The 25932-nt window shown below is 37.0% G+C and overlaps 1 protein-coding gene across 1 annotated transcript in view; it reads right to left on the bottom strand.

The window, feature by feature from the left end:
- Myh15 (myosin heavy chain 15) overlaps window positions 1–25932 on the bottom strand; it is a 163143-nt gene that overhangs the window by 28266 nt on the left and 108945 nt on the right. The window contains 5 exon segments of the mRNA XM_071614911.1: window positions 327–407; window positions 410–678; window positions 5707–5854; window positions 20892–20898; window positions 22156–22278. Of these exon segments, the coding sequence (XP_071471012.1) occupies window positions 327–407; window positions 410–678; window positions 5707–5854; window positions 20892–20898; window positions 22156–22278 (628 nt within the window).

The following is a 25932-nucleotide window of genomic DNA, read 5'->3' as shown; positions in this document are numbered from 1 at the left end:
AAAAGAGACATGAATATATACATGGAAAATCTATGTAAGGCTATGGATATCAAGAAGTTCTTCAGAGTGGTTTCCTTACTGAGTAGAACTGGAGCTAAAGGCATAAAACTAGTTTTACTTTTACAATTAATTTCATGCAAATAACATCTATAGAAAAAAAAAATGCCACAATGAAGCCCTAAACCTTAAAAAATTAGAACATGAATGGGAACATGGATAGGCCAAGGCTCTCCACCCACAGAAGACAGCCTTGCTCTGTAGCCAAGGCTCTTCCCAAGCTCCTGGCTCCTGGCTCTTGCTTGGGTTGGAAGCCCAGCTGAGAGGACCTTGCAAGTTCTTGTTCTCCCTCCTCCGTGTCTCCTGGTCCTCACTGCTCTCTTCATAAGTGTGCTTGAGCTCGAGGACCCTGTGCTGAGAGCTCAGGCCTCCTTCTGAGAGGCAGCCAGTAATGCCTGGGACTCCTCATGCTTCTGCTTCCCCCAGTCAGCAAGGGCCTCCTCAGACTGCTGCTGCTTCTAGTCCAGTGCAGCTGCTACAGAGCAGACCTTCCCAAGCTCAGACAGGGCATTCCCCAGCTCAAGGTGCAGTTGGTGCCGGGCCCTTTCCACAGAGGCATTCTTGGCGTTGGCCACCTGCATGGCTTCCGCAGCCTCCTGTAAGCTAATTGCCAGCTTCTTCCTGAGAGGGGCAGGCCCACAGGACATCATGTGAGACATCAACTGTCACAGAGCTCATCAAGTCTGTCCAGGGCTCAGGTATCAAATAGGATGGCCTCAGAGGTTGGCTTAATAGAATGAAATAAAAGCAGCTCCTTCTACCTAAAGAACCCAGTTGTCGGCTGGCCACTGTCCTCTGCCTCCTGTGACTGCATGGATTTTATTTCCCCTTTCTTTGAAGCCTAGACTTGGAACTCAGAATCTCTTTGAATTCCTATAAATATTTACTTGCCCTAAAACTTTAATAATACATAATTTATTGACAATTTCGTAAGAAATGGGGGAAATAAGATTGTTCTGAACCCCTTACCAATAGTAAGCTATGTGAAAATCCTCAGGCACACTTAGTCTCTAAAGAACTCCTTGGCTGTGTTGCTTCCAAGGAACACTCACGCTCTCCTGCTCATTCCCTCACCCTCTCATCATTTGGCTCCTAAACGTGACACATTTTTCTCTTCTCTCTTAATGTCTTCTACGTATCAGCTCCTGTGCTGAGATTTCTATTCATCCTAGATCCACCCATCATGACGTCCACTTAACAGGTCCCAGTGCTCTTATGGGACCCTTTAGTCACTCCAGCATCCTCTGTGACAGAGTGGTTTATTAAAGTGCTTCCTCCATCACCCCCATAACACAGCACTCAATAATTCTTAATGAATGAAATGTGTTCTCTTGCTTATGTCTCCTGCAGGGTTGCTGGCTGTCCCATTCTTACTCTCTCATTACACTTCTTAGATGAAAGGAACAGTATATGCCAAAGCTTTCCTTCTCCACTGTTATTAAACTGAAAAAGGTCCCCATGAATCAACATGCACCACACAACTCGTCCCATTAGTCAGAGCTCTCCAGAGGAGTGAAAACAGTAGAATGTATATATAAGAGGGGTTTATTAGACTGGCTTACACAATCAGAGGCTTACAGTTGCACAGTAGTTGTCTGCAGGCTGGATAGCCGAGGAAGCCAGTAGCTGCTCAGCCCAAGAAGCTGGAAATCTCAGAACAAAAGGGAACAGTGATGTAATCCCAGCCTAACACTGAACACCTGGATGCCCCAGGAGAGTGGCTGGTGCAAGTCCATGTACAAAGGTTGAAGAATCTATCATCTGATATCCAGAGATGATGGCAGCAAACAACAGCTAGCAAGCAAACAAAACAACACTTCAACTGAAGAAGTTTCTAGCATACAATGGGAGCTGCCCTTTCCTTCTGTGTTTTGTTCCATCTAGTCCCCCAGTCCACTGGACCAACATTGGACCACACATTCGGTGTGGGTCTTTCTCATTTCTCTGACCAACAAGGTTCTGGAAACCACCCACAGAAACAAACCCAAAGTGTTTGTGTGCTTTACCAGTGTTCTAGTCATCGCTCATTCCTACCAAGTTAAGAACCAAAATTAAACATCACAGAGCTCAATAGAGCAGTGTGGTAATAAAGCTCCCCCCCCCCCGTCTTTTTTGGGTGGAATCCTACAAAACCAGTCTCTGCTCAGCATTCAAGAAGGCTCTGTGCTCAAGCAACAACTCTTTGCTCACTGGATTTCTGACCATGTCACTTCACTTTCTGTTTATTCTTCCTAAGAGGATATTCTGATACTTTATCCAACCTAAAACAGGAGTCTTATAAAATAATTACATTCATTGTGACTACTTTAGAAATACTTGATTAGTACCCAGAAAACAGGAGTGTACTTTGGGTGATCCACAATGCTGAGGGACTCAGGAAATGAGATTTTCAATGGTAAAACTGGGGAATTCCAGGGCAAATAAAAAAAAAAAGGTCACCCTTATATTACTGATAATTTTATATTATATTTAATAAAAGCTACCTATTTAGCTGTTTAACTTGCTAACCATGAGCACCTACTTAGTTGCTTAGCATAGGTAAATAAATGTGAGAGTAAGAAACCAAATTCTTATTCTTGAATATTGAACTCCAATTTTTTTTTTTTTTAAAGGCAAAATAGTAATTGGGCTTAGGTGAGCTTGATTCTGCTAATCTAACTCATGTGAACCCCATCCTGAAAGCAAATCAGGCAGATCTTCAAATTTCCAAACTGAAAAACATAGGATCCTAAATATATTTGTAGTTGCCTACCTCTAGGGGATTTAGATATATTTAGGGATATATTTGGCATTCAAATAATTGTTAAATCAAAAGGATCTTCAAATATTACCATGTTGCCTATTCTTTTCCTTTAGTTGTCACATCCTACAAAACTAGTTCAAACAAATTCATGTGGTCATAAAGCAGTCTATATTCTTTCCTTCTTTTCTACCCACCTAGTTTGGCAACTATTAATTGCTGTGACTATAAGAAAAAGAAAAACTTACATGGGAGAAAAGTTTATTTTAGGTTCACAGTTTCAGAGGTCCAATCCATGTCTGGCTGAGTGCATTGTTCTGGGCCTGAGGTGAGACAGAACATAATGGAGGAGGGTGTGGCAGAAAAAGGTTGCTCAGCTCATGACATTCAGGAAGCAGAAAGTCATAGAATGCAGGAGGAACCAAGGACAAGATATAGTCCAAGGACATGGCCCCTGTCAGCCACACCCACCTGCTTATCATTACAAACCAGTAATCCATTCAAATCATTAATCCTTCAAATGGATTATTCCATTGAGGAGGTTAAAACTCTCATAACCCAATCTTTTCACCTCTGAACATTGCCACATTGCCTAATATATGAGATTTTGAGGGGGCACACTTAGCTGCTCAGGCACTAAGAGGCTACTGCAGCCAGGGTTCAAAAAGGCCCAGCTACTACTTAAGCTGGCAGCAGACCTTGGCATCTTCCATGTGGTGCTGTTTCTGCAGGAATGCAGGATGCTGAAGTTAAGAGCTCATGAAGGATTCCACTGAGATTTCAAAGGAAGGCATGGTATTTTAGGCAAAGAGTAGCAGAGTCAGAATTCCTGTGGGTAACCCGAGAGGGTGATGCATGAAGTTGTGACAATGAAACCAACACTGCAATGGAGACTTGAAGAAGTAAGAAATATGAGGACTGTGGACCACCTGCCAAAAATATCTGCAGTCTGTGGACAGAGTCAGGTCAGGAGAGAGGCCATGTGGGTTGCAACCAACAAGGCCATAGGAGTAGGGCTGCCCAAGCCCTTTTGGGCCCACATCTCCCTACCACATGCCTTCAATGCTGAACATGGAGTTAATGAACTTAATATTTGCCCTGCCTAATTTTTTGTCTTGGTTTGGCCCCCCTCCCTTTTTATGCTCCCATTTCCTCTGTTTTGGAATGGGAATGTCTTCCCTTTGCCATTGTATACTATATGTGTAGATTAGTAAGTTTTCTCTAGAGGAACAGAACCAAGAGAATATTTATATGTATGATTATAAAAAGGGGAATTTATTAGATTGGCTTCATCACCAGAAGCTGGATTATCCCACATACCTCTGGCTGCACACCAAAGAACCAGAGGAACCAATAATTGCTCAGTCCAAGAAGCTGTAGCCTCAGATAAAAGGGCCAATGATGCAGCCCAAGTCCAAGACTAAAGGCCCAGGAACTCCTTGGAGAATCAATGTTCAGAGTCCAGACCAAAAGAGAGAAGGAGCTGGAGTCCAATACTCTCAGATAACGGCAGCAGCAATCAACACACCCACTAAGAATAGAGCTTACATCTGCCTCAGATTCCTCCTGCTTGGGCTTTTTGTTCCAACTGGGGCTCAAATCTATTGGACTGTGATGCTCATATTCAGATTAGATGGGGGTCTCTTCTCAGTTTGCTGCCCCACATGCTAATTATCTATGGATGTGTCTTTTGTGGACACATCCCGAAGTATTAATCCTAGAAACTCATAATCCAATCAAATTGACAATCCAGATTAACCATCACACATTAAAGAAACCATTAAACAGGATGACAGGAACTTCAACTTGAAATCTTCAATTATTAGAAGAAAAAACACTTACTTTAGAAGCAAATGACAGATTTGATGTAAGGAAGCATTACAGTTCAAAGCCCCATTTTTCTGGGGTCCAGAGTTTTTGTAAAACACCTACCACAGGTATTTTTAGTATCTGTCATTTCAAAACCCTTTTTAAGTTACTGCAGATACAGAGATGGATCACTTGGTACTCCTTCTGGGACAGAACACAGCAGTTGTTCCACAACTACACAGTAATGAGGCTCAACGATTTAGGTGAAGACCGCAAAAAACATCATTTCTGGTTGAAGTTAAAAAGAAATGTATTGATCTGCACTGGATTTCTGCCAAGTTACCAGGCCAGGGACACATCCTTTTCAGTAAACCCTTAATGATTATAAGCTGAGGTTAGTTTGATGCTTTCTCTCAAATATACAGTCTCTCAACCACTAAGCAAATATTTTCAGTACTGTACCCTGGTACTGGGTCTTCATTTAGCTAGTCTCCAAATTTCTATAGCTCCTGAGAGAAACTTTTAAAACCTCTTCATGGCATTGGCTATGAAATTGATATTCTAACCTTAGGTGTAGCCTGGGGATGACTTCTTTTCAAAGCAACCTCTGTCCCATAAAGCAGGCTGATAGATGCTAATATGTTTCTAAATATCTCTGTCCATTTTCACAGAGCTGCACTTGTTAGTCTATAAGTTATACACCAGAGACACAACTATGATGAATGAATATGTATATTTATATACACACATACTCAATTATTCAGGTGTTCCAAATAAAATGTAGTATTTTAAGTGATATCCCAGTTTTCAGACCATAGTTTGAAGATATATCTTCAATAAAGATTTCACTTGTACCCCTACAAAGGGGCTTCTTTCTTCTCCTGGACTTCTTTATAGTCTCTTCCACTTTAACAATACTTTTTAACCTCCTAGAGTATGTGCTTCTTGCCACTAGTGATGATTTTGCTCTGGTCTTGGGCTTGCTCATGCATGCTGCAAAGATTTGCTAAATACACCATGAGATCTTGAAGATACAGTCATTATTCTCAGACTCCTATGTGTGATCAGCCCCAAGTGAAGGATAATCCTGCACTACTCACCTAGCATCCTCCAACTCTTCAGTTCTCTGGATGACATCATGTTCATAATTCTTTATCCACTGCACCACTTTAGTATTGCCTTTGGGTAGGGTCCAGTGAAGCTCAGCCTTGACCTCTGGTTCTTCCTCACATAAGGTCATAGTCATGCCTAGTTGACAGCAAATGGGCCAGGGAACTATTTAGAAGGGACACATGTTTTAAAAATGGCACACCATCATTAACAAGGAAATTCTTGGAGGTGACATAAATTTTTTTAAAGATAAAGTTAATAACAACCTGCCACAATTCAAGCAGAACTTCAACCTCACAAGATAATATCAGGGGTGAAATTTGGGACAAGAAGAGAAAGGATAGGGAGTAACTAATTTTCCATTAAGACAGGAAAGAGTTCCATTTAGGGAAATGGCAATCCAAGTATGTGGGCTTCAGTGATGGACAGGCTTGGAGTCCTAGAAGTAGTGGAGAACAAAAAGATAGCAAGGAGAAGTTCATTATTATTTAGGCACTAAGATTTGTTTTAACTGATATGTGAGACTCAGATCCTGTTTGAATCACAAGGAACCACTGTGTTTCAGACTAGCCTTTTTATTCAGTGGATTAGGAAACATCTTTAATCTCACCTGTAAACCTCTGAAAACTTCACCTCTCATCACTTTAAAATCATGCTCTCCAACAAGGCTTTCTGTAGTAATCAAAATATTCTATGTATACATTGTCTAAGATGATAATGAATAGCCACATGTAGCTGTTGAACACTGAGACTGTGCCCAGAACATGAGTTGTCAAAACTGAGTCTTTAATTTCATTTTGATTAATATATGTTTAAATTTAGATAACTATCTGTATAGTATAGTAGTAGCTCCTGCTGAGTTTAATGAAAATTTCTGTCATTAAATTGTGGTCTAGCCAACCAATCAGCATTATTCCTGGGAGGTGACCTCATATAGTAGGAAGAACAGAGACTTGACCAATCTTCATGGGTCCATTTCACAAATTAAAAGCAGAATCATCTTAGGCAACTGCAGCTCTGAGCACAAAGCTTATTTAATGGCACCCTCAGCCAGACAGGCATCCTTGGGCAGTGAATGAGGAGCCTTGATACAAGTTGAGACTGAGCAGGACACAGGATTTGGAATAAGGTAAACTTGGATTAAAATTATTTCTCTTCTTCTTTAACATGTATTTTTGAGTACCCATTTTAGGCATTAGTATTATAGAAGTAAAGGAGATAAAGACAAAGTCTTTGCCTTAAGGAACCAAAAAAAGAATAAGGGAATACACAAAAGTCATCATGTAAACTTATTAATAGACATTCTAGTAGTTCTAAAAAACCCAACATGATATATAATATTTGTCTTCTCATCCTTCCTCAAAGAACTCTGGGGAGGGAACAGCAATGGAAATAGCAGTTAAAACAATTCTAAGGTATGAATTATAAAGGCTTATTTAAGAGGCAGACAGAAAGCCAGGGGAACTGGAGGAGATTAATGAAGGAAGCAGATGTGTGAGGTAAGTTCACAAGAGGAGACTGGAGCTCAATCAAGGTGGCTTTGTAGACCAATAGGAAGCCCCTGTGAAGGCAGCCAGAAAGATTTTCTAAAATGTAAATCAAGACATCTCACTATGCAAATTCCTTCACATTGCATCTCTAGCTCTGTGACCTTCATCAAGTTATCTTCTTACAGCGGTTGTTTCTTCATGTATAATGAATTCTACCTGCTTAATAAAACTGATACAAAACATAAGATAACATGATAGAAGTATCTAGAAAAGCGTCTGATGTAAAAACAGTGGTAGTAATTTAAAAACTTAGAGGCCCAGAATGGCTCCTAATTACCTGCAGACAGGGCCAGGGCCAGGGCCCAGGCCCAGGCCCCCACAGACCTGCAGCCTCACCTGGAGCCTAGGCCTAGCCCACCTACATCTTGGGACATAGCCTTCCCCACACAGTAGCCTCCATCTAGGGAGAACAGACAATGCCTGGAGACAGCTTAATGTCCAAATAGGCAGCCCAAAGAAATTGTAAGGCCCACTCTTTCAGCCCTATCTCTGTAAGACATTGCATATATCTTGGGGCACCTCCACTATTATCTTGAGTTACCTAAGCTATTGCTGCCACCATCTTTAGTTGCAGTAGCATACACTGAAGGACACCAGCAGGGTCTTGAAGCCCAACATCAAGGTGAGGGACAGACAATCTACATGGGTACTACAAGAATATAGGGAAGAAACTGTAATATCTCAGATCCACACTGCAAGAAAGGAAGACACATAGACAACATGAAAAAACAAGGGAAGAAAGTGCCCCAAACAAACCAAGATACTACAATAATGAATCCATGGACAGAGCAATTGATGAAATGTCAGAGAAGGAGTTCAGAATTTACATAATTAAAATGATCTGCAAAATAAAAAGAATGCCCTAAGTGATCAAATACAGGCAAAAATTGATCTCTCCAACAAAGAGATAAGAGAACAAATACAGGTAACCATTGATCACACCAACAAAGAGATAAGGGAACAAATACAGGCAACCATTGATCACACCAACAAAGAGATAAAGGAGTAAATACAGGTAGCAAAAGATTACTTCAATATATAAAGATTCTGAAAAAAATCATAAATTCTTGAAAATAAGTAAAAAATAAACCAAATTAAAAAACTCAATAGAAAGCATCACCAACAGACTAGGTCACTTGGAAGACAGATCATTACACAATGAAGACAAAATGTACAATTTTGAAAATAAAGTTGACCACTCAGTGAGGATGATAAGAAACTATGAACAGAACATCCAAGAATTATGGGATAGCATCAAAAGACAAAATGTAAGATTTATTGGGATAGAGGAAGACATGGAGATTCAAAGGAAAGAAATGGAACCATCATTTGAAACAAGTTAACCCACTCTTCTTTCTGTACCCAAAGGACTTAAAATCAGCATACTATAATACTGCAGCCACATCAATGTTTATAGCAGCTCAATTCATAATAGCTAAACTGTGGAACCAACCTAGATGCCACTCAATAGATGAATGTATAAATAAACTGTAGTATATATACACAATGGAATCTTACTCAGTATTAAAAGAGAATAAAATTATGACATTTGCAGGTAAATGGATGGGGTTGAAGAATAACATGCTAAGCAAAGTAAGCCAATCCCCCCAAAACCAAAGGCTGAATTTTTTCTCTGATAAGTGGATGCTGATCCATAATGGGGAAGAAGGAGGCAAGAGAAGGATGGTAGAATTTTAACTGGGCAAAAGGAAGGGGGAATAGGGCAGGAAAAATGATAGAATGAGATGAACATCATTACCCTAGGTACATGTATGACTGCACATATGGTGCGATGCTACAAGGTGTACAACCAGAGAAATGAAAAATTGTGCTGAAATTGTATACAATTAATCAAAATGTATTCTGCTGTCATATATACCTAATTAAAATAAATAAAAAACTTATATGTGATATAGAAATGAAATAGAATGAGAGAACAATATTGTACAATAATTGTTATGGTTTGTATGTAGAATGTCCTCCATAAAGTCCATGTGCTAGAAGCTTGATCATCCATGCATCAAGGTTCTGAAGTGGGGTTTTTAGGTAATGATGGATTATGAGAGCTTTGACCTCATCAGTGAATCAATCCATTTGATGAATTAATAATTTGAATGAACTATGAGGTGATATGCCTAGCATGTTTTCACAAACTTGTTTGCCCTTTGCTTTTCTTCCTTAAAGGAATGCCTGTTCTGATTCTTTGCCAGTTTCTTAACTGTAGGCAAGTGGGTGTGGCTGGAGAAAGTAGTCTTTGGAAGCATGCCCTTTGGGGCTATATCTTGTCCCTAGCTTCTTTGTCAATCTCTTTGCTTCCCCAGCTGCTATGGGCTGAGCAGCTTTCCTCTACTATGTTCTACCTCCATGATATTTCTACCTTGGAGCCCACTAATCATGGACTGAACTTCTAAAACCATGAGCCAAAATAAATTTTTCCTCTTCCATGTTGCTTGTTAGCTATTTTGATCACAGGGGTGAAACAAATAAAGCTCCCGAGAGGGCATCTCAGAGCTTGTAAGACCACAGCCATCTCAGGCTCAGTGAAGTTAGAGTGAAAATTTTCTTGAGAAGAGACCAGTGGGAATCCTTCTTGCACAAGCGGGCCGTGTGTGTGTGTGTGCGCCTTTTAGTGAGATCATGTATAAGTGAGGTACTGTGGGTCATAGTAAAAAGATACTTGAACATAAACTAATAATTAGCCTGAAACACCTGAACTTAAAAAATTCATCTTTCATCTTTTCACTCTGCTTTCACCCTAAAGAGTAATTTTCCTTTGGCTCACCTGCTAACATTATTTATTCCATAGGAAAAAAAATGACTACTTTCTACAACTCAAAGTAAAATAATATTTAGGTAACTCATCTCCACTTTTTTCCATTCTACTTTTCTGTGTAATTATATGCTTTTCAGTGAGCAATTCAGAATCAAATTCATAGAGACTGACTGACATTCTGTTCAGTTAACAATGCAAAATGGAAGCATATACATTGCTTATTCTAAATTTGGTAAACTATAGAAGTGATTTTGATCACTTCCTAGTACTTACAAGGTCCAATATGTGTTTTTTTTCCCCCATTACATCTATAGCACTTTCTCTTCATCTTTCTTTGGGGGGTGGAGTATGTAAGAACCCAGAGGTGCTCTACCACTGAGCTGTATCCCCAGCCATTTTTAATATTTTATTTAGAGACAGGGTCTTGCTAAGTTGCTGATGCTGGCTTTGAACCCTTGATCCCCCTGCCTCAGCCTTCTGAGCTGCTAGGATTACAAGTGTTTGAACAAAATTTCTTAAAAACACAATTAATGTTAGGAAATAATAAGTATGTTACCCTGATCTCCTACTCTAGCTGCCCTCTCAGTTCTTTAATTTACTGAGTAAAAGTGCTCTTTTCCCTGGTAAATTGGCTTATGAGAGCCCCCTTTTCTTCCAGTCTCTTTAGGAACACAATACAGAAAGATTTCACAAAATAAGAAGAGATTGTCACATCTAATTGGCTTATTGATTTTTAAGGACACTCAAAATGACTTCTACCCACAGTTGTTTGATATTTAGGAAGACTCTAAGCATTCTATTATCATCAAAACCATGGCAATAAATCTGCTAAGGACACACGAGAACCCTAAAAACAGAACTGACGTCTTACTAGTATGAGTCAATAACAGATAATAGCTACTATTATTGAAAATCTTTCTATGCTCTAGGTACTTTATGCATGTTATCTAGGTTAATTCTCACAACTTCTTGGTAATGAAAGTATTATATTATTCATTTTGTAAAGGAAGAAACAGGGAAACTCACTTAAACATGAGACAAATATCATAGATTCAAATGAAGTTCTTCCCATAAGAATATCACTATCTCTTTCTTCTGTCATACTCCCTTATTTATTATATGTGGCTCTCCCAATTTATGGATATATAATTTTTTAGGTAATTTTATTTTTGCTTCATTTGTAAATTAAGCTAATGTATTAATCAGCTTTCTGTTACTATGAAAAGTACCTGAGACAATCAACTTATGCAGGGAAAATATTTATTTTGGTTTACAATTTTAGAGAATTCAGCCCATCATTAGTTGGTCTATTGCTTTCAGGGAGGCAGCGAATCACGGCGGGATCATGTGGCACAGCAAAATTGCTTATTTCATGGCTGGAAAGTGAAAGAGAAGAGGAGAAAGGTACTAAGATCTGACAATCCCCTAAAAGGGCGTGGCCCCAAGGACCTCAAGACCTCCCAATAGATTATACTTAATGTTTTTATCACATCCCAATGGTGTCAAGCTGGGGACCAATCTTTTAACCCATGGGCCTATGGGAGACATTTCAGATTCAACCTATGATAGAGAATGGTGGAATAAAGAATTGATATTGAAAACTGATGTGAATGTATTTTGTAGATTGAATTGCTAAATGAATAAGAGTCATTTAATGGTAACAAATGTGACCATGAGAGGGGGAAATTCTAACACATTCTAGCTCTTTGCTTGATTTATTTTATCATCACAGGGTAGAACTACAATGATTATTAGGAATGGTATTAAAAGCTGAGGCAAAACATGTAAAAACTAATTATTCTTATAGTACAATGAATACAACAATAAAAGGTCCCTGTTTTTGTTTTTGTACTTCCCCCTTGCTACTATCAAGTTCTAAAGCTCTCATCATTAAAGGAAGGATCAAGTTCTAAAGCTCTATCAAGTTCTAAAGCTCTCAACATTAAAGCAGCAGTTGTTATGGTTTGTATGTGAAGCATCCTCCAAAAGCTCACAAGTAAGACAATGTAAGAAAGTTTAGAAAAGAAATGATTAGGTTGTGAGAGCATTAACCCAATCAATGAATTAATCCTCTGATGTGATTAAGTGATCGTATCTGGAAGAGGTGAGCACTGGGGACGTGGCTTTGTGGTAAATATTTGTATCTGGAGAGTAGATTCTTTCTCTGCTCTCTGATCACCATGTGAACTGCTTCCCTCCTCCATACTCTTCCATCATGAGGTTCAGCCTCACCTTAAGCCCCAAGGAATGGACCTGGCTGTCTATGGATTGAGACCTCAGAAACCATAGCCTCCAAATAAACTTTTTCTCCTTTAAAATTGTTCAGATTGGGTCCTATAGTCACAGCAGTGGAAAAAGCTGACTAAAATAGCAGTTCCCAGACCTTTTGATATTTCTTTATCTGCTTAAACATTATTGAAGACCTCAAAGAGATTATTTCATAATACTACGTAATATATTAAAATGATAGCAGAGAAACTTAAAACAGCAATTTGAACAGCTATTCACATACCAAACTACTTTCACAAGAGTTATATAGGCCTAGTGAAAGACCAAAATTCCTGGTTTTAGTATAATCATTAAAAAAAAAAAAAAAAAAAAAAAAAAAAAGAAGAAGCATTGAAAAAGACAGGAAGGAGTTATTTATGTCATCTTTCCTTGAACTCCAAGCAGTTTAGACAGAGATGTCTCCTACATGAGGAAAGAAGATGGAATTAGGTCCAGGCCTTAGGCTTATTACAAGGATTTAAGGAACTCAAAAACTTAATAGTGTCACTGTTTGCTGATTTTAAATCCTTTGGGTATAAACTGAGGAGTGGGATAGCTGGGTCAAATGGTGGTTCCATTCCAAGTTTACTGAGGAATATTTATACCACTTTTCATAATGGTTGCACTAATTTGCAGTCCCACCAGCAATGTATAAGAGTACCTTTTTCCCCACATTCTCACCAACATTTATTGTTGTTTGTATTCTTGATGATTGCCATTATAACTGGAGTGAGACAAAATCTTAGAGTAGTTTTGATTTGCATTTCTCTAATTGCTAGAGATGTTGAACATTTTTTCATGTTTGTTGATCAATTGCATTTCTTCTTCCGTGAAGTGTCTGTTCAGTTCCTTAGCCCATTTATTGATGAGTTATTTGTTTTTTTGGTGTTCAGTTTTTTGAATTCTTTATATATCCTGGAGATTAATGCTCTGAGGTGTGTGTGGTAAAGATTTTCTTCCATTCTGTAGGCTCTCTGTTCAAGTTCTTAATTGTTTTCTTTGCTGAGAAGAAGCTTTTTAGTTTGAATGCATCCCATTTATTAATTTTTGATTTTACTTTTTGTGCTTTAGGAGTCTTATTAAGGAAGTCAGATCCTAGGATGACATGGTAAAGATTTGGGCCTACAATGATACAGCCACATGAATTTTTATAGCTGCTCAACTCACAATAGCTAAACTATGGAATCAACCTATGTGTCCTTCAACAAATGAAAGGATAAAGAAAATGTGGTATATATACACAAGGGAATATTACTCAGCCTTAAAGCAGAATGAAATTGTGGCATTTGTCAATAAATGGATGGAGCTGGAGAATATCATGCTAAGCAAAATAATCCAATCCTTAAAAGAAAACGTCAAATGTTTTCTCAGATATGTGGATGCTAATTTATAGTAAGTGGGAAGGGGCTAAGGAAGAATAGAGTCATTTTGGATTAGGTAGAAGGGAATGAAGGGAGGGGAGGGGTATGCGAGTAGGAAGGACAGTAGAATGAATCTGACATTATTACCCTATGTACATATATGACTATACGACTGGTATAATTCTACATCATGTACAACCAGAAGAGGGATAAAATACTCCATTTATGCATGATGTGTCAAAATGCATTCTACTGTCATGTATTACTATTTAGAACAAATTTAAAAAGACATAAAAATAAATACGATCATGAACAGAATAAGCTGTAGCATAAGATAAAGAAAATATACACTAAAACTGTTTTCATCTCTTAAACAAGCTTCAGAATCAGTAGTATTGACAGCTAAAAGAAATGAGAAAAAATAATAATTATTCATGCCCTTTTTTTACTTTGTGGTGTGTGTGTGTGTGTATGTGTGTAAAATTCATTGACAGAGATACAGGAGAAAAGTCAATATTATAAAAACTGATACCTGTTGAATGACAAAAAAAACTCAATAGCAAAATATCAAATATCCTGGTTAAAAAATTGGGCAATAAACCTAAAGATTTCTCAAAAGAGGATATACAAATGGCAATGGGTTTGTGAAAAAACGTTCAACATCATTACCAGAAAAATGTAAATCAAAACTATGACGTGTTACCTTACCCTAGTAAAAATGATTATTATCAAAAAGACTTAAAGTTAACAAGTGCTGGTGAGGATGCAAAAAAAGAAAATCACGTATTTACTGGGGAAAATGTAAATTAGTCCAACAATTATGGAAAATAGTATGGGGGCTCCTCAAAAAATTAGAAATAGAACTATCATAATGATCCAGGCATTCTACAATTGGTATCTAGCCAAAGAAAATGAAATCAGTATGTTGAAGAGACATTTGCATTCACACATTTATTGCAGCACTCTTATGTGGAAAATAAAAAAGTTTATCTAGTAAAAGTTGAGAGTACAGGACTGGAGTTGGGGATGTAACTCAATGGTAGAACGCTTGTCCATCAGGGTGAAGCCATGGGTTTCATCCCTAGTACAAAAAACCAAAACACAACAAAAAAATCACCTAAACCCCCCCCCCCCCCCCAGAAATCATAAGTTGAGAGTAGAATGTTAGTTACCAGAGGCTGCAGAGAGTGGGGAGGAAGAAGACGTGGGGATAGTTTGTTCAATGGGTACTAAATTATAGTTAGATAGGAGTAAGAGGTACATAAAATGACTATAGATAACAATAATGTACTATATATTTCAAAAACTTAGAAGAAAGGATTTTGAGTATTTTCATAAAGAAATGAAAAATATTTGAGTAGATATGTTACACAACACATACATATATTAAAATAGCACATGGTATCCAAATAAATGTGTGCAATTTTTGTTTTTATAATTAAAAGTAAATTTAAGTTCAAATTAAAAACAAGCAAATAAAAGTTAAATTTTATTTTCCCCTGTATAAATTATATATTTTATATTATTAAAATAGGAAATAAAAATCAAAACAATGAAAAAATAAATGCATAATAAATTTCTCAAGAATTTTCAAATTATTTCAATGACTATAGGAAACAAGGACTATTCATTCTCTTTAAATACAAATTTTATATAAATATACTTAGAATGAATTCTCAGGTAGAGAATGCTTATTTGAGAGCATTTATTTTCACAACCTGCTTTGGTTATTAAAATGTTTTCACATTTAGTCCTTGATAATGCCTGTGTTCATGTAGAAATTGAAGGTCTGAATGATACTTTTAAATTTCTAAAATTTCTGAGTCTAGCTAACATAGAACTAAATTCATGGCACACTTTCCCACCTTAAACAAACAGAAAATTAAAACTTACTGACAACATAATTTTTGAAGACTTGGAAGTACTGGCAGAGAAATATCCAAATTTTACCTACCTCAATCTGAGTGGAAACAAAATCAAAATCTCAGTGCACTGGAACTTTTTAAATTTTTAACATTTGAAAGGTCTTGAGTTTCTTAACTGTCAGAGAAGATTACAGAGAAAATATGTGTGCATTGCAGCAGCAAATCATACACTTAAATGGATTTGATCAGGAAAATAATGAAGCACCACACTCTAAAAAGGAGAATCAAAAGGAGAAATTCAGGAAGATGATGATGATGACTATGTTGAAGATAGAGAAGAGGAGGAAGAAGATGAAGAAGAATATTTTGGGGTGAAGAAGAGGAAACAAAATGGTGAAGATGGAGAGGAAGAAAATCATTAGATCTTCTTACAACACTCTGAGCTCAGATTCCCTGATGTTCCTGGGTGTGCAACAGAGCAATCACTTCTTTATTTCTTCATGAACAATAGTTACCCCTACAGAATATAATGTGTAACTTTTTTTTTTTTTAAACAGGAAAAGTGTGATTTTTCTATTTTTTGTTTGATCATTCCAAATAAGACTCACTACTCTATTAATGATTCTGTTGTATACAGAGAAAAATTTTCATGAAACCCCACTATGAAATTTCCCATTTACTTAGAATTTTAATTTTTCTAAATCAAGCTCACTATAATAGTCATTTTTAGCCCATATTTAAAATTTGTTCACTTTTACATAAGTGTTGTTTGGTGCACTTCATTTCTTGGTTCTAAAGTTATTTAAAAATTAACTGAAATTACAGTCAACTGAGATACAAAATGATGATAGTTAGAGATCTTTAATGTAAAGACAATGACTTTTGTTCTGGCTGGGGGTACTTGGGTGCTTATTTGTCATGTGAGTAACTTGCAAAGTAGAAGCAGAACAGTAAAAATTCTATTCAGAAATACAGAGCCTGTATTTTATGATGACTGATAAGATCCTCTTTCCTGTTTTGTTCCCCTCCATTTATCCTAAAAGAATGTTGGGAAACTTCTGGACACCCAGGAAAATCTTTAGTGTAATGTCTCAACCACCTTTTCAGACCTGCCTGGTTTTAAACAAGCAAAGTGGAGGAAACTGAGTATCTTCTGAGGTATGAATATTGTTACTAATGCAATTCTATATAACAAGCTCTGATTCCTGTAAATCTTTCTTGGTTGAAAACAGTAAGACTTGTGGGATGAAGAAAGAAAATCAGTAGAAGAGGCTTTTGAAGTTCCTCAAAATTCAGAACAATTACCTGTTGATAATTAGCAGATGTTCAAGTTTTTAAGATGGCTTGCCCAATGATTTGGATACCAGTTCTTTAAAATATTTATAATTGTTCTCAGTACAAGCTTCTTATAGTCATAAAATATGACCTGATATAGAATTTAATTAGAGCTAGGTAGTTAGAAAAATATTTGAAACTAAATCAATATTAAAATTAAGATTTATTTTCAAAGTGGATGTCCATTAGAAATATAAGAATATTTGGTATTAGCTTGTTTTCTTATATAGCTACTAAATGAAATATAATGAGCAGACAATAACATTTCCATTTTTGTTATGGAGGCTCCATTTTCTAGGCAACTGCTTTTTAAATCTAGACTATCTAAAATCTGTTCCCCTTGTTTTAAATATTTGTAAGTTTTATAAAAGTTAGTGTCAGCAGATTAATTGAAATTATGCTTCTACACTGGGACACATTTAAACTACAGAGTATAGTAAGAACTGCTGCTGCTTTTTAGTTTAAAATTTATGACTTGACATTTTAAAGTAAAAATTATGAAGTTACTTGTGGAGAAACAGAAATGTTGTAAAACTGACTGAAATAAAATGCTTGGGATAAATTTAGTGGGGGGATTGGAATCACCAAAAGAATAACATTTCTCTCCTAATTTTAACAACTGAAGTGCCCTGCTTTAGGTTCTAAGAGTTCTCATTGCATATTCTGCCCGATATAAAAGTACTTATTTTTAAAATGTAATCTATATATTGGCTTTCTTATCATCTATGCAATCCAAATTAGAGTTCTTTACCTTGCAAACAATACTTAGAGCCTCCAGATAACTTTTAAGACTTATTTAGATGTGTGGATGGCATTTTTATACAAATAAGTAAAGGAGGGTTTTATATATCATAGTTCTTGATCCCGTTTTAATGCCTTTTGTGTGGCAGTATGTGTACAGGATGTTAAGTTAGTCAAAAAGCAATCCTTAAAAACTTTTATGTGAATACTTTCAAGCAACTGTGTTCTGAAAAAGGAATGACAGTGTTAAAAAAAACATTTCTACAGTATTATTTTCTAAAAAAATTATTATTTTAAAATAATACAAAACATGCTAACATGTTAATATAAACAAAAAATAGGAAAAATTGTTATTTCCAAAACCCAGCAAACATTTTTGTTTTGACATTGTTTTATATGTATATTATACACAATGTATGTGTGTGTGTATGTGTGTGTGTGTATGTATGTGTGTGTGTGTATATATATATATATATATATATATATGTATATATATATATAAATAAATAATTCCCTGGTTTAAGACAGCAAGAGTCTCATATTTGCTTTTATATTATATCTACTATAATATATTGTTTAGTTTGATGTATATAAAGAAAATCAACCTCCTACAGTACCTAGTTACAAAAGGGAAATATATTTTCATAGTCTCTATATGTGATTGTGACCATCATTTGACACAACACCAGAAACCAATAAATGAAAGCTTCTTTTTTGTAAAAAAAACATTTTTAATTGTAGATGGACACAATGCCTTTATTTCATTTATTTTTATGTAGTGCTAAGGATTGAACCCAGTGCATCATATATGTGAGGCAAGCATTCCACTACTGAGCTATAACGCCAGCCCGAAAGTTTCTTAAAGGTTAATTTCAATATGTAATCCAACTCTATCAGTGAACATTTTTACTCTGTTACATTAAAACCTATTGGTTACTAAATAAAATATAAAAAATGGCTAGAGATGGGGCTCAGTGATAAAGCACCTTTGGGTAACTGAATGGTAATGCATCAGGGTTCCCATGACCCTCTTCTTGGGTTTAATTAATCTTCTAGAGCAGCTCACAGAAATCAGGAAAGCACATTACTTACATTTGGGATTATAAAGGGTATTACCAAAGATACAGATGAAAAGCCAGAGGGAAGATATGCATAGGGCAAGGTATGTGGGAAGGAACAGAGTTCTCATGCCCTCTCCTGGAAAGCTGCCATTTAGGAACATATTTAGCAATGAGGATATTCTGGAACCTAGTCCTTTTAGGTTATATAGAAGCCACATTGTGTAGGCACGGTTGACTTAATTGGCCATTGGTAATCAACTCAACCATTTAGTACTTCTCTCCTCCTCAGGGTTTGGGGGTGGGAATAAAAGTTTCAACCCTCTTATCATGCCTTGGTCTATTTAGTGACCACCACAACCCCCAAACTCTTTCTCCTAGCCCCCTAATTAGCATAGAAAAGACATTATTAACACTCTGGAGATTTTAAGGGATTTAAGGTCTACTGTCAGGAAACAAATACTAAACACACACACACACCTCTTTATCCTTGAATTTACTTTCTGAGATGAGAGTTTAGTTACCCAAGGTCAACTCTGGTTAGCACTATGTGGAATATTCTAGAAATAAACAATTCATGTTTCCCATGGTGCACCATTCTGAGTACAGTGACGGAATTTCTCACTGTACCACTCTGTCTCACCAGTGACACAAATCATCTCTTTGTTCACCATATGTACCATGTATGTGCCACCTGCCTGTTAGTCATTAAGTAGGAAAAAAACACAACATAATATACATAGGGATATGTATGGTGTGAGATGTCTACTAGGGGTCTTAGAATGAATTCCCCACAGATAAAAAGGGTCTACAGTATCTCTTTTCGTAAATCACAATATCATGTACAGTATCCAAAAAAAAAAATCATATTGGTTAACATCACCACTGATCTCATCAAAGAAGTCTTTAAGAACTCAAGCTCATGACATCATACTCATGCTTTCTGAAATCTACTTCTCATCTAAAAGTTCCCATTTTATTATTGGCAACAAACACTGTCAGTTGTTTTTCTCAAAGTGACAGGCTTACTTTGTTCCTTTTTGAGACAATATCTGCCAAATATGTAAGCCTGAATAAGCACAGTTTGTCAATTGTTCTTTCAAGTTAAAGTAATATTCCCTGAATAAAACCACTAGCTCAGCTCACACTAAAGCACACATCTTACTTCAATATGAAACAGAAGTTCTTAATGCAGACTTGTTTTGTCACACAGAATATTAAAAAGACATATACTCTGAGTTGAAATGTAATACAATTAATTTGTACTGCTTCATTAAGGCCATTCTTTTTAAACTTCGAGTACATATTAATGAATACATTAATTAATAGTGCAGTATGGTGTTACAGGCTGGATTTGTAATAAGGCTAGAGAAGATTTAATTGTCAATGCTTTTGCACTAGCAATATAGTGGCAAAAGAATTTAAAAAGCAAATAGCATCTAAGTGCTAAGATGAAATAACATTAACCTCATAGACCCCACCAAAGATACTGAGGACCCTGGGGATACCAGACTTTAAAGAATCTTTGAGTGAAACATCATATTTAAAAGGATTCTGAAGAAATCTATTGGGATGTTGAGACCAACAAATCATTTATATTACAGAACAAGCACATATTTAACACGGCTTAATCAATCATATGTGCTACTGGTATCCTTTAGAAGCAGGGTATAAGAGGACAGCATATGACAAAGAGACTTTGGTAATAACAGCAGAAAAGCAGCAGATATTAAAAAGTCTGGAAATGGACCCTGTAAGGAGAGCGGGGAGCTTGGGTAAGTACATGCTTAAAATTTAATTTATACAAAAGCCAAAAGGTAAAGATAAGAATTAAAGGAAGAAAAAGGTCCTGCATCCTAAGTAGAATTACATCTCACACCCACTTTCATTTTACTCACTTACCCACCAATTTCCTCATCAAAAAAGTGAGTGGAAAATTAGTGCCAATAACTAGAAGGAAGCAGTCAGTGCCTATTAAAACAACTTTTGTACAGAACTTTCTTCAGGCCCAGATATCCAAATATACCCTGGCTTTGTTTCTAGACTGTGGAGTCCACACATGACATACTAAATGGTACAGAAGATCAAACTGAGGGATTGTAAAGAGACCAAGTGTCACACTTCCTCCCGACAATCTAAGAAGGGTCCTATTTGGTGTCTTTGCTAGAACCCAAAACACTTTCCTTGGCTAGATTTCCAAGTTTCTAACTCATTTTAATTTTACCTTGAGCCTAGAGTTAACATATAGAAAAAGAGGTGTCCAGTGTCAGAACAATGTTAGACAACTCAAATGGCCTTCATTTTGTATTTAATAGTGTGTGCTTCTGAGAATCAATAACACACTGTTTATTTCCATTGACTTAGGAATTCTATCTCTGAAAATATGTTCCTAAAAATAATTCTAATTACAGACAAACATGAAGCCACATGCTCTTTATAGCAAAGTCAAGTTACAGGGATAGGGTAAATAAACTATTGTCCGTTAAATAAACTATTGTCTGTTTATTTACAGGGTGGGGAGCAGCCATTATAAATGACTAAATAGGCAAGATACAATAAAGCTTACAATATAGTGAAAATGAAATGAAAAACATTGGGAAAGTATATAAATAGTGGTTTATAGTAAAGAATAAAGCACAGGGCATTTTACTACTTCTAATTTATCAAATGTATACAGAGCACCAGTACATGCCGGGCAATGTTCTAGATGATAGGCATGTACCAATGAACAAGATGAAGAATCATGCACTCTTAGGGTTTATATCAAACAGAGAGAGACGAATAAGCTAATTGGGTCAAGTAAACAGTTTGTGTAACAAATATTCTGAAAAAAGAAGCACAAGTAGAAAACAGGTTGACAGTGCTCAAATGCCACTTTCTCAAAGGGACTATTCTGACTTGCCCTAGATGTCCACTTGATTAAACCTCATCTCCAAGACTTTGCAGAATTAACAAGGTATTTCAGGCAGATGAAATTGTTAGACCTAGACACCAGGGTGGTAGTGAACCTGGTGTGTTCAAGGCAAAGCAAAGAGTTCAGTGTGGCTAAGGCAGAAGGAGAGAGGCAGCAAGTAGAAGAGGCCAGAGAGATAATGGGAGTCCAATTATGTAGGCCATTGTTCAGATTCTGACTTTCACTGAGTGTAAAACTAATGTAGGTTCTTCACTAAAAGTTAGCAATAGTGCCCATTCAATGCAGAAGTTGTAAAGAATTCATGCCTACTAGACAATGTAGATAGCCCCTATGACCCTTTGAGCTTGTCAGTGGCACAGTGCTTTTCTTCTGGGCAGAGCCTCCTGAAGCACCAAAGAGGTGACCCTTTCCAGACAGAAGTGTATCTGTGGACAGGGGTAATGCAGAGGCTATATTCATCCACTAGAGTCTGTGGATGCCCATCCAGTCTGTGGGTAATTATCATCCCAATTGTGCCTCCGTGAGTCTCGTGGGTGTGAGGATTACTCACATGTGAGGCAGCACATTCACTTACCTCTCTCTGTAGCTTTGTCTTCTGTGCAGTCAAGTCATCAGCCACCTGAGTTGCCTCATCTAGTTTTGCATTTGCTTCATTCAAGGGCTCTTCATACAGACTACAGTCTCTCTCAGCATTAGCCTGTAAGTTAAGAAAGAAGGGTTAGTCATGCTCATTAGCTGCTTGAGGAAGGAGGGAGTGGTTGGCACGAGGACCTGTAGGAGCTCTTCTGCAGTAAAGATCTCAGTCAGCTTTGGGAAACCACATCTAATTTAAGCACATATAACAAATGTACAGAAAAGGGTACGGGCCTCTAAGAAATCAAAACTAGTTCACATTATAGGTGTAGGGAAGCAATCCAACTCCTAGGGTATTTGGAGCCTCTCCAGGATTCTTTACTCTTCTGGAGAAGGAAACATGTCAAACACTAATGAGGTGTCACACATAATTCTTTTCTGATAGTATATCATATTATATATTCAACTTTTACTCTCACTAGAATGTTTCATGAGGGTAGAAATTCTGCTTGATCACAGGTCTCTAGCACCTTGAACAGGGTCTACAACATAATAGAGCCTCAATGAACAAGCAGGAAGGTGTATAGGGAGGGAAAGAAGGAAGGAAGGAAAAAAACCTAGGGAACTGGCCAAGTGGGCTAGGAGAAAGTAGATGGATCTGAGTTGCAAAAACCTAATAACAAATTTGAGCTGACAAAGCAATTGCATTCTTCTGATCACTTACGCTGCTGAGTCAAGATAACCCAGTTGGACTAACACTTGAATCTCAAACTTCAACTTCTCAGAATTGACTTTTCATGCTTGAAGAAAAAAATATGCCATTGGCTTTTGCATTTTTGCCTGGTTTAGGTAACCCATAAAGTGACTAGACTGTCACACTATGAAAACTCATGCAAATAATTTTGAGACTCAAGATTCTCAGACTGAACTAAATTGCCAAATGTAGGCTATATGGGGATGTCCCCTTTTACCCAGGAATTAACTGTAATTTAAATCTTATAATTTATACAGCCAGAAATGGCAAAATTACATTGGTTGACTTCCATGGTTCTTTAGATCTTATATAGCTGTTTTGTGAAACTAATCTGCAAATTATCTCTGAATACCTTTCATCTGCCCCCATATTGATGATAATGGATGATGACACAAAGAACAATAACAGCAGCAGCAGCAGCAGCTAACATCATTGGGTACTTATTGTATATCCAGTGCTCTTCTGGGCTTTTTATGTGTGTTAATTCTTATCTTTACAAAGAAAGGGTACCAATATGGAGAGAAAGAAAGAATTGCACACATGACATTGAGAAAACTGTGAGACATAGTGAAAGGGTGAAAGCTGGTGGTAAGCCCAGCTATTAGCCTAATTATTATGAAATAATATTGTCCAAAGGCCAGGAATGTTTAAAAGTCCTCTGGGAAACTTCTGAGTCAGCAAAGACCTTGGCCATCTCTAGTTGGAGCCCACAGTATGTTAAGACTGTTCTCTTTAAGCTTACAATGATGAGCATTCTAAACATCCTGTGAAAGACTGCTACCTTACATGCTCTTACATTTCTAATACAATGCTTGACACACAACATGCTCTTAATAATGGCTAGTACACAGACTTTAGTGAGAGGTTGGACAACAAGCCCACAGTGTTTAGTAATGTCACAAATTTTCCTCATAAATGCTAGCCTCCAAATTTGTTTTTCTAACTTGGCCAAGATGCTTCCCACTGATTAACAAAGAAGTGAAGAACCAATTTTGGTACATGCTCATTTAGAAGAATGCCATGTGGTTCCAGGTTGCAGATGTCCCATGGTGCATACAAGCTTTTTGGTGGTTGTGAATCCAGACCTGGCAGAGATTTGATGACCAGGTTCTCATTCATCAGCAGCACAGAGGTGACGCCAGGTGTGTTCAGTTATTCACTCACAAGCAGAAAAGGCTATTGTAGTGATAAATGCAATGTTTTTTAGGTTTTCTGCAGTTTCTAATTATATTTTGAATGTTGAATGTTTTCTCTCACTTCTGAAAGTGACTTCGAAAGCAAAAATTGGCACACACTTTATCCCTCACAATAGCTCACAAGAGTTCATCTTTCTCTGTTTCATAAATTAGAAAACTGAGCATCAGAGAGGCTAAATATCTTGTTCAAATTTATACAGCTAATCAGGGTCAGAATTGGGATTTGAACTGAAATGGCCTTTGTAGATACAAAACAAAACAAAAAATAGTAAAAGGGTCAAATGTTAAGGATGAATGGACTTCAGTAGGAGTTGACATGAATTGCCACAAATCCTAGATCCCAGCAGCCACTGGATACAAATACAATAACTATGTGAAGCATCTTTATTCCATGATGTTTTCAATAAAAATAAACCTTTAAACAAACCAGAATAAACATATTCACATGTGAAAAATGGGACTTCTGGTTGTGACCCTGAATACATTATGTTATGCCCCTACTTGCAAAAAATGAAAGGGCCCAGATCTCTATAAACCCACATAGTCAATGGTATTAGGAAATAATAAGAAAAGGAGCAAAAGATTCCACAGTTTTCAGGAGAGGCCCATGTCGTGAGAGTCCACTGGGCTGTGCATATCTGTGAGTGGTCAGCCCACCTGGGCAAAGAGGAAAAGCACCTGTCCTTAGACATAGGAAAATTGGGGCATGGCGGCAATGGGACTTTCCCTTAGACAAACTTTCATGTGGTGGTTATCCATAGACACTCTAACCATAGGCACAGTGTTTTCAATTTATAAAGTATTTTCCAAAGCAGGATTCGTAAAAGACAATATGTGTACTTATCTAAAGTTGGCCTGTACAGGGATATAGAATGCAAAGAGTTGTACTGTCAAAAGGATTTCTAATTTAAACAGAGAAAAACAGTAAATTTTGAAATCAGGGAAGAGGAGGTTAATGCAATAATGCACATTCATCTCAAAGCTGCTTCTTAAAATGAGGAATAAAAATGCTGCCTCCCAGAAATGCAGGAACCAATGGGAATTCAAAATAATCAAGATAATTGTGAGATTGCCTATCACTTCTAAATTGCCCTGGGCCTCTCTGTCAGCATCATATGCTTTTGAAAATGCTTTTGTTTTTACTGTATCACTAAGCATTTGCATTCTTGGCATTATAATTTGAAAAAAGATGAAGTAAACAATTCAAACAAAAGTTGAGCATAACATATACCCACTTGAGAGTGAATAGAATGAATTCATCCTACCAAAAAATATTTGAGGCATCAGAATAGGGCCACTTGCAGACTTATGCAGAATCTGGAGTTGTGACCCATCTCTGCCATAATATTTTGTGACCTTGGACAAATCCCTGAACCTATCAGCCCAAAAGACCTATGCAGAATAATGCTAGTAACTGAGTGCAGATTTTGTACAAAGACCTAGTTTCTGCTTTCCATTACACAAAATTAAAAGATTATAGAAAGCAAGAAAGCAAGAGGGAGTCCCAAAGTGCTACAAGAATTCAAGAATGGGAAAATTTTTAACATAAGATGTTGAACTTGAGTATTCCAGAAAGTAGAAAATGACTCATTTGTGGGAAAAAAATGGATATTTGGTGAAAGGCAATCATTTTAGCTGGGGTGAAATGAAGGTCTGTGAATCAAAATAATGGGATCTAAAACTGGCAAGGCAGGTTGAGCCTGATCACAGCCATAGGACACCTTGAAAGCAGAGGTTTTGAGTTCATTTTTAAGCAGGGACATAATTCAATAAAGTCATGTTTTAGAAAAATTAGTCTGGGTACTATACAGGATGGATTGGACCAAAG

Source organism: Marmota flaviventris, chromosome 8, assembly GCF_047511675.1.
Source record: "Marmota flaviventris isolate mMarFla1 chromosome 8, mMarFla1.hap1, whole genome shotgun sequence".
Classification (NCBI taxonomy): Eukaryota; Metazoa; Chordata; class Mammalia; order Rodentia; family Sciuridae; genus Marmota; species Marmota flaviventris.
The sequence above is the reverse complement of the archived record's forward strand: the minus strand, read 5'-3'. Positions and strand labels throughout refer to the sequence as shown.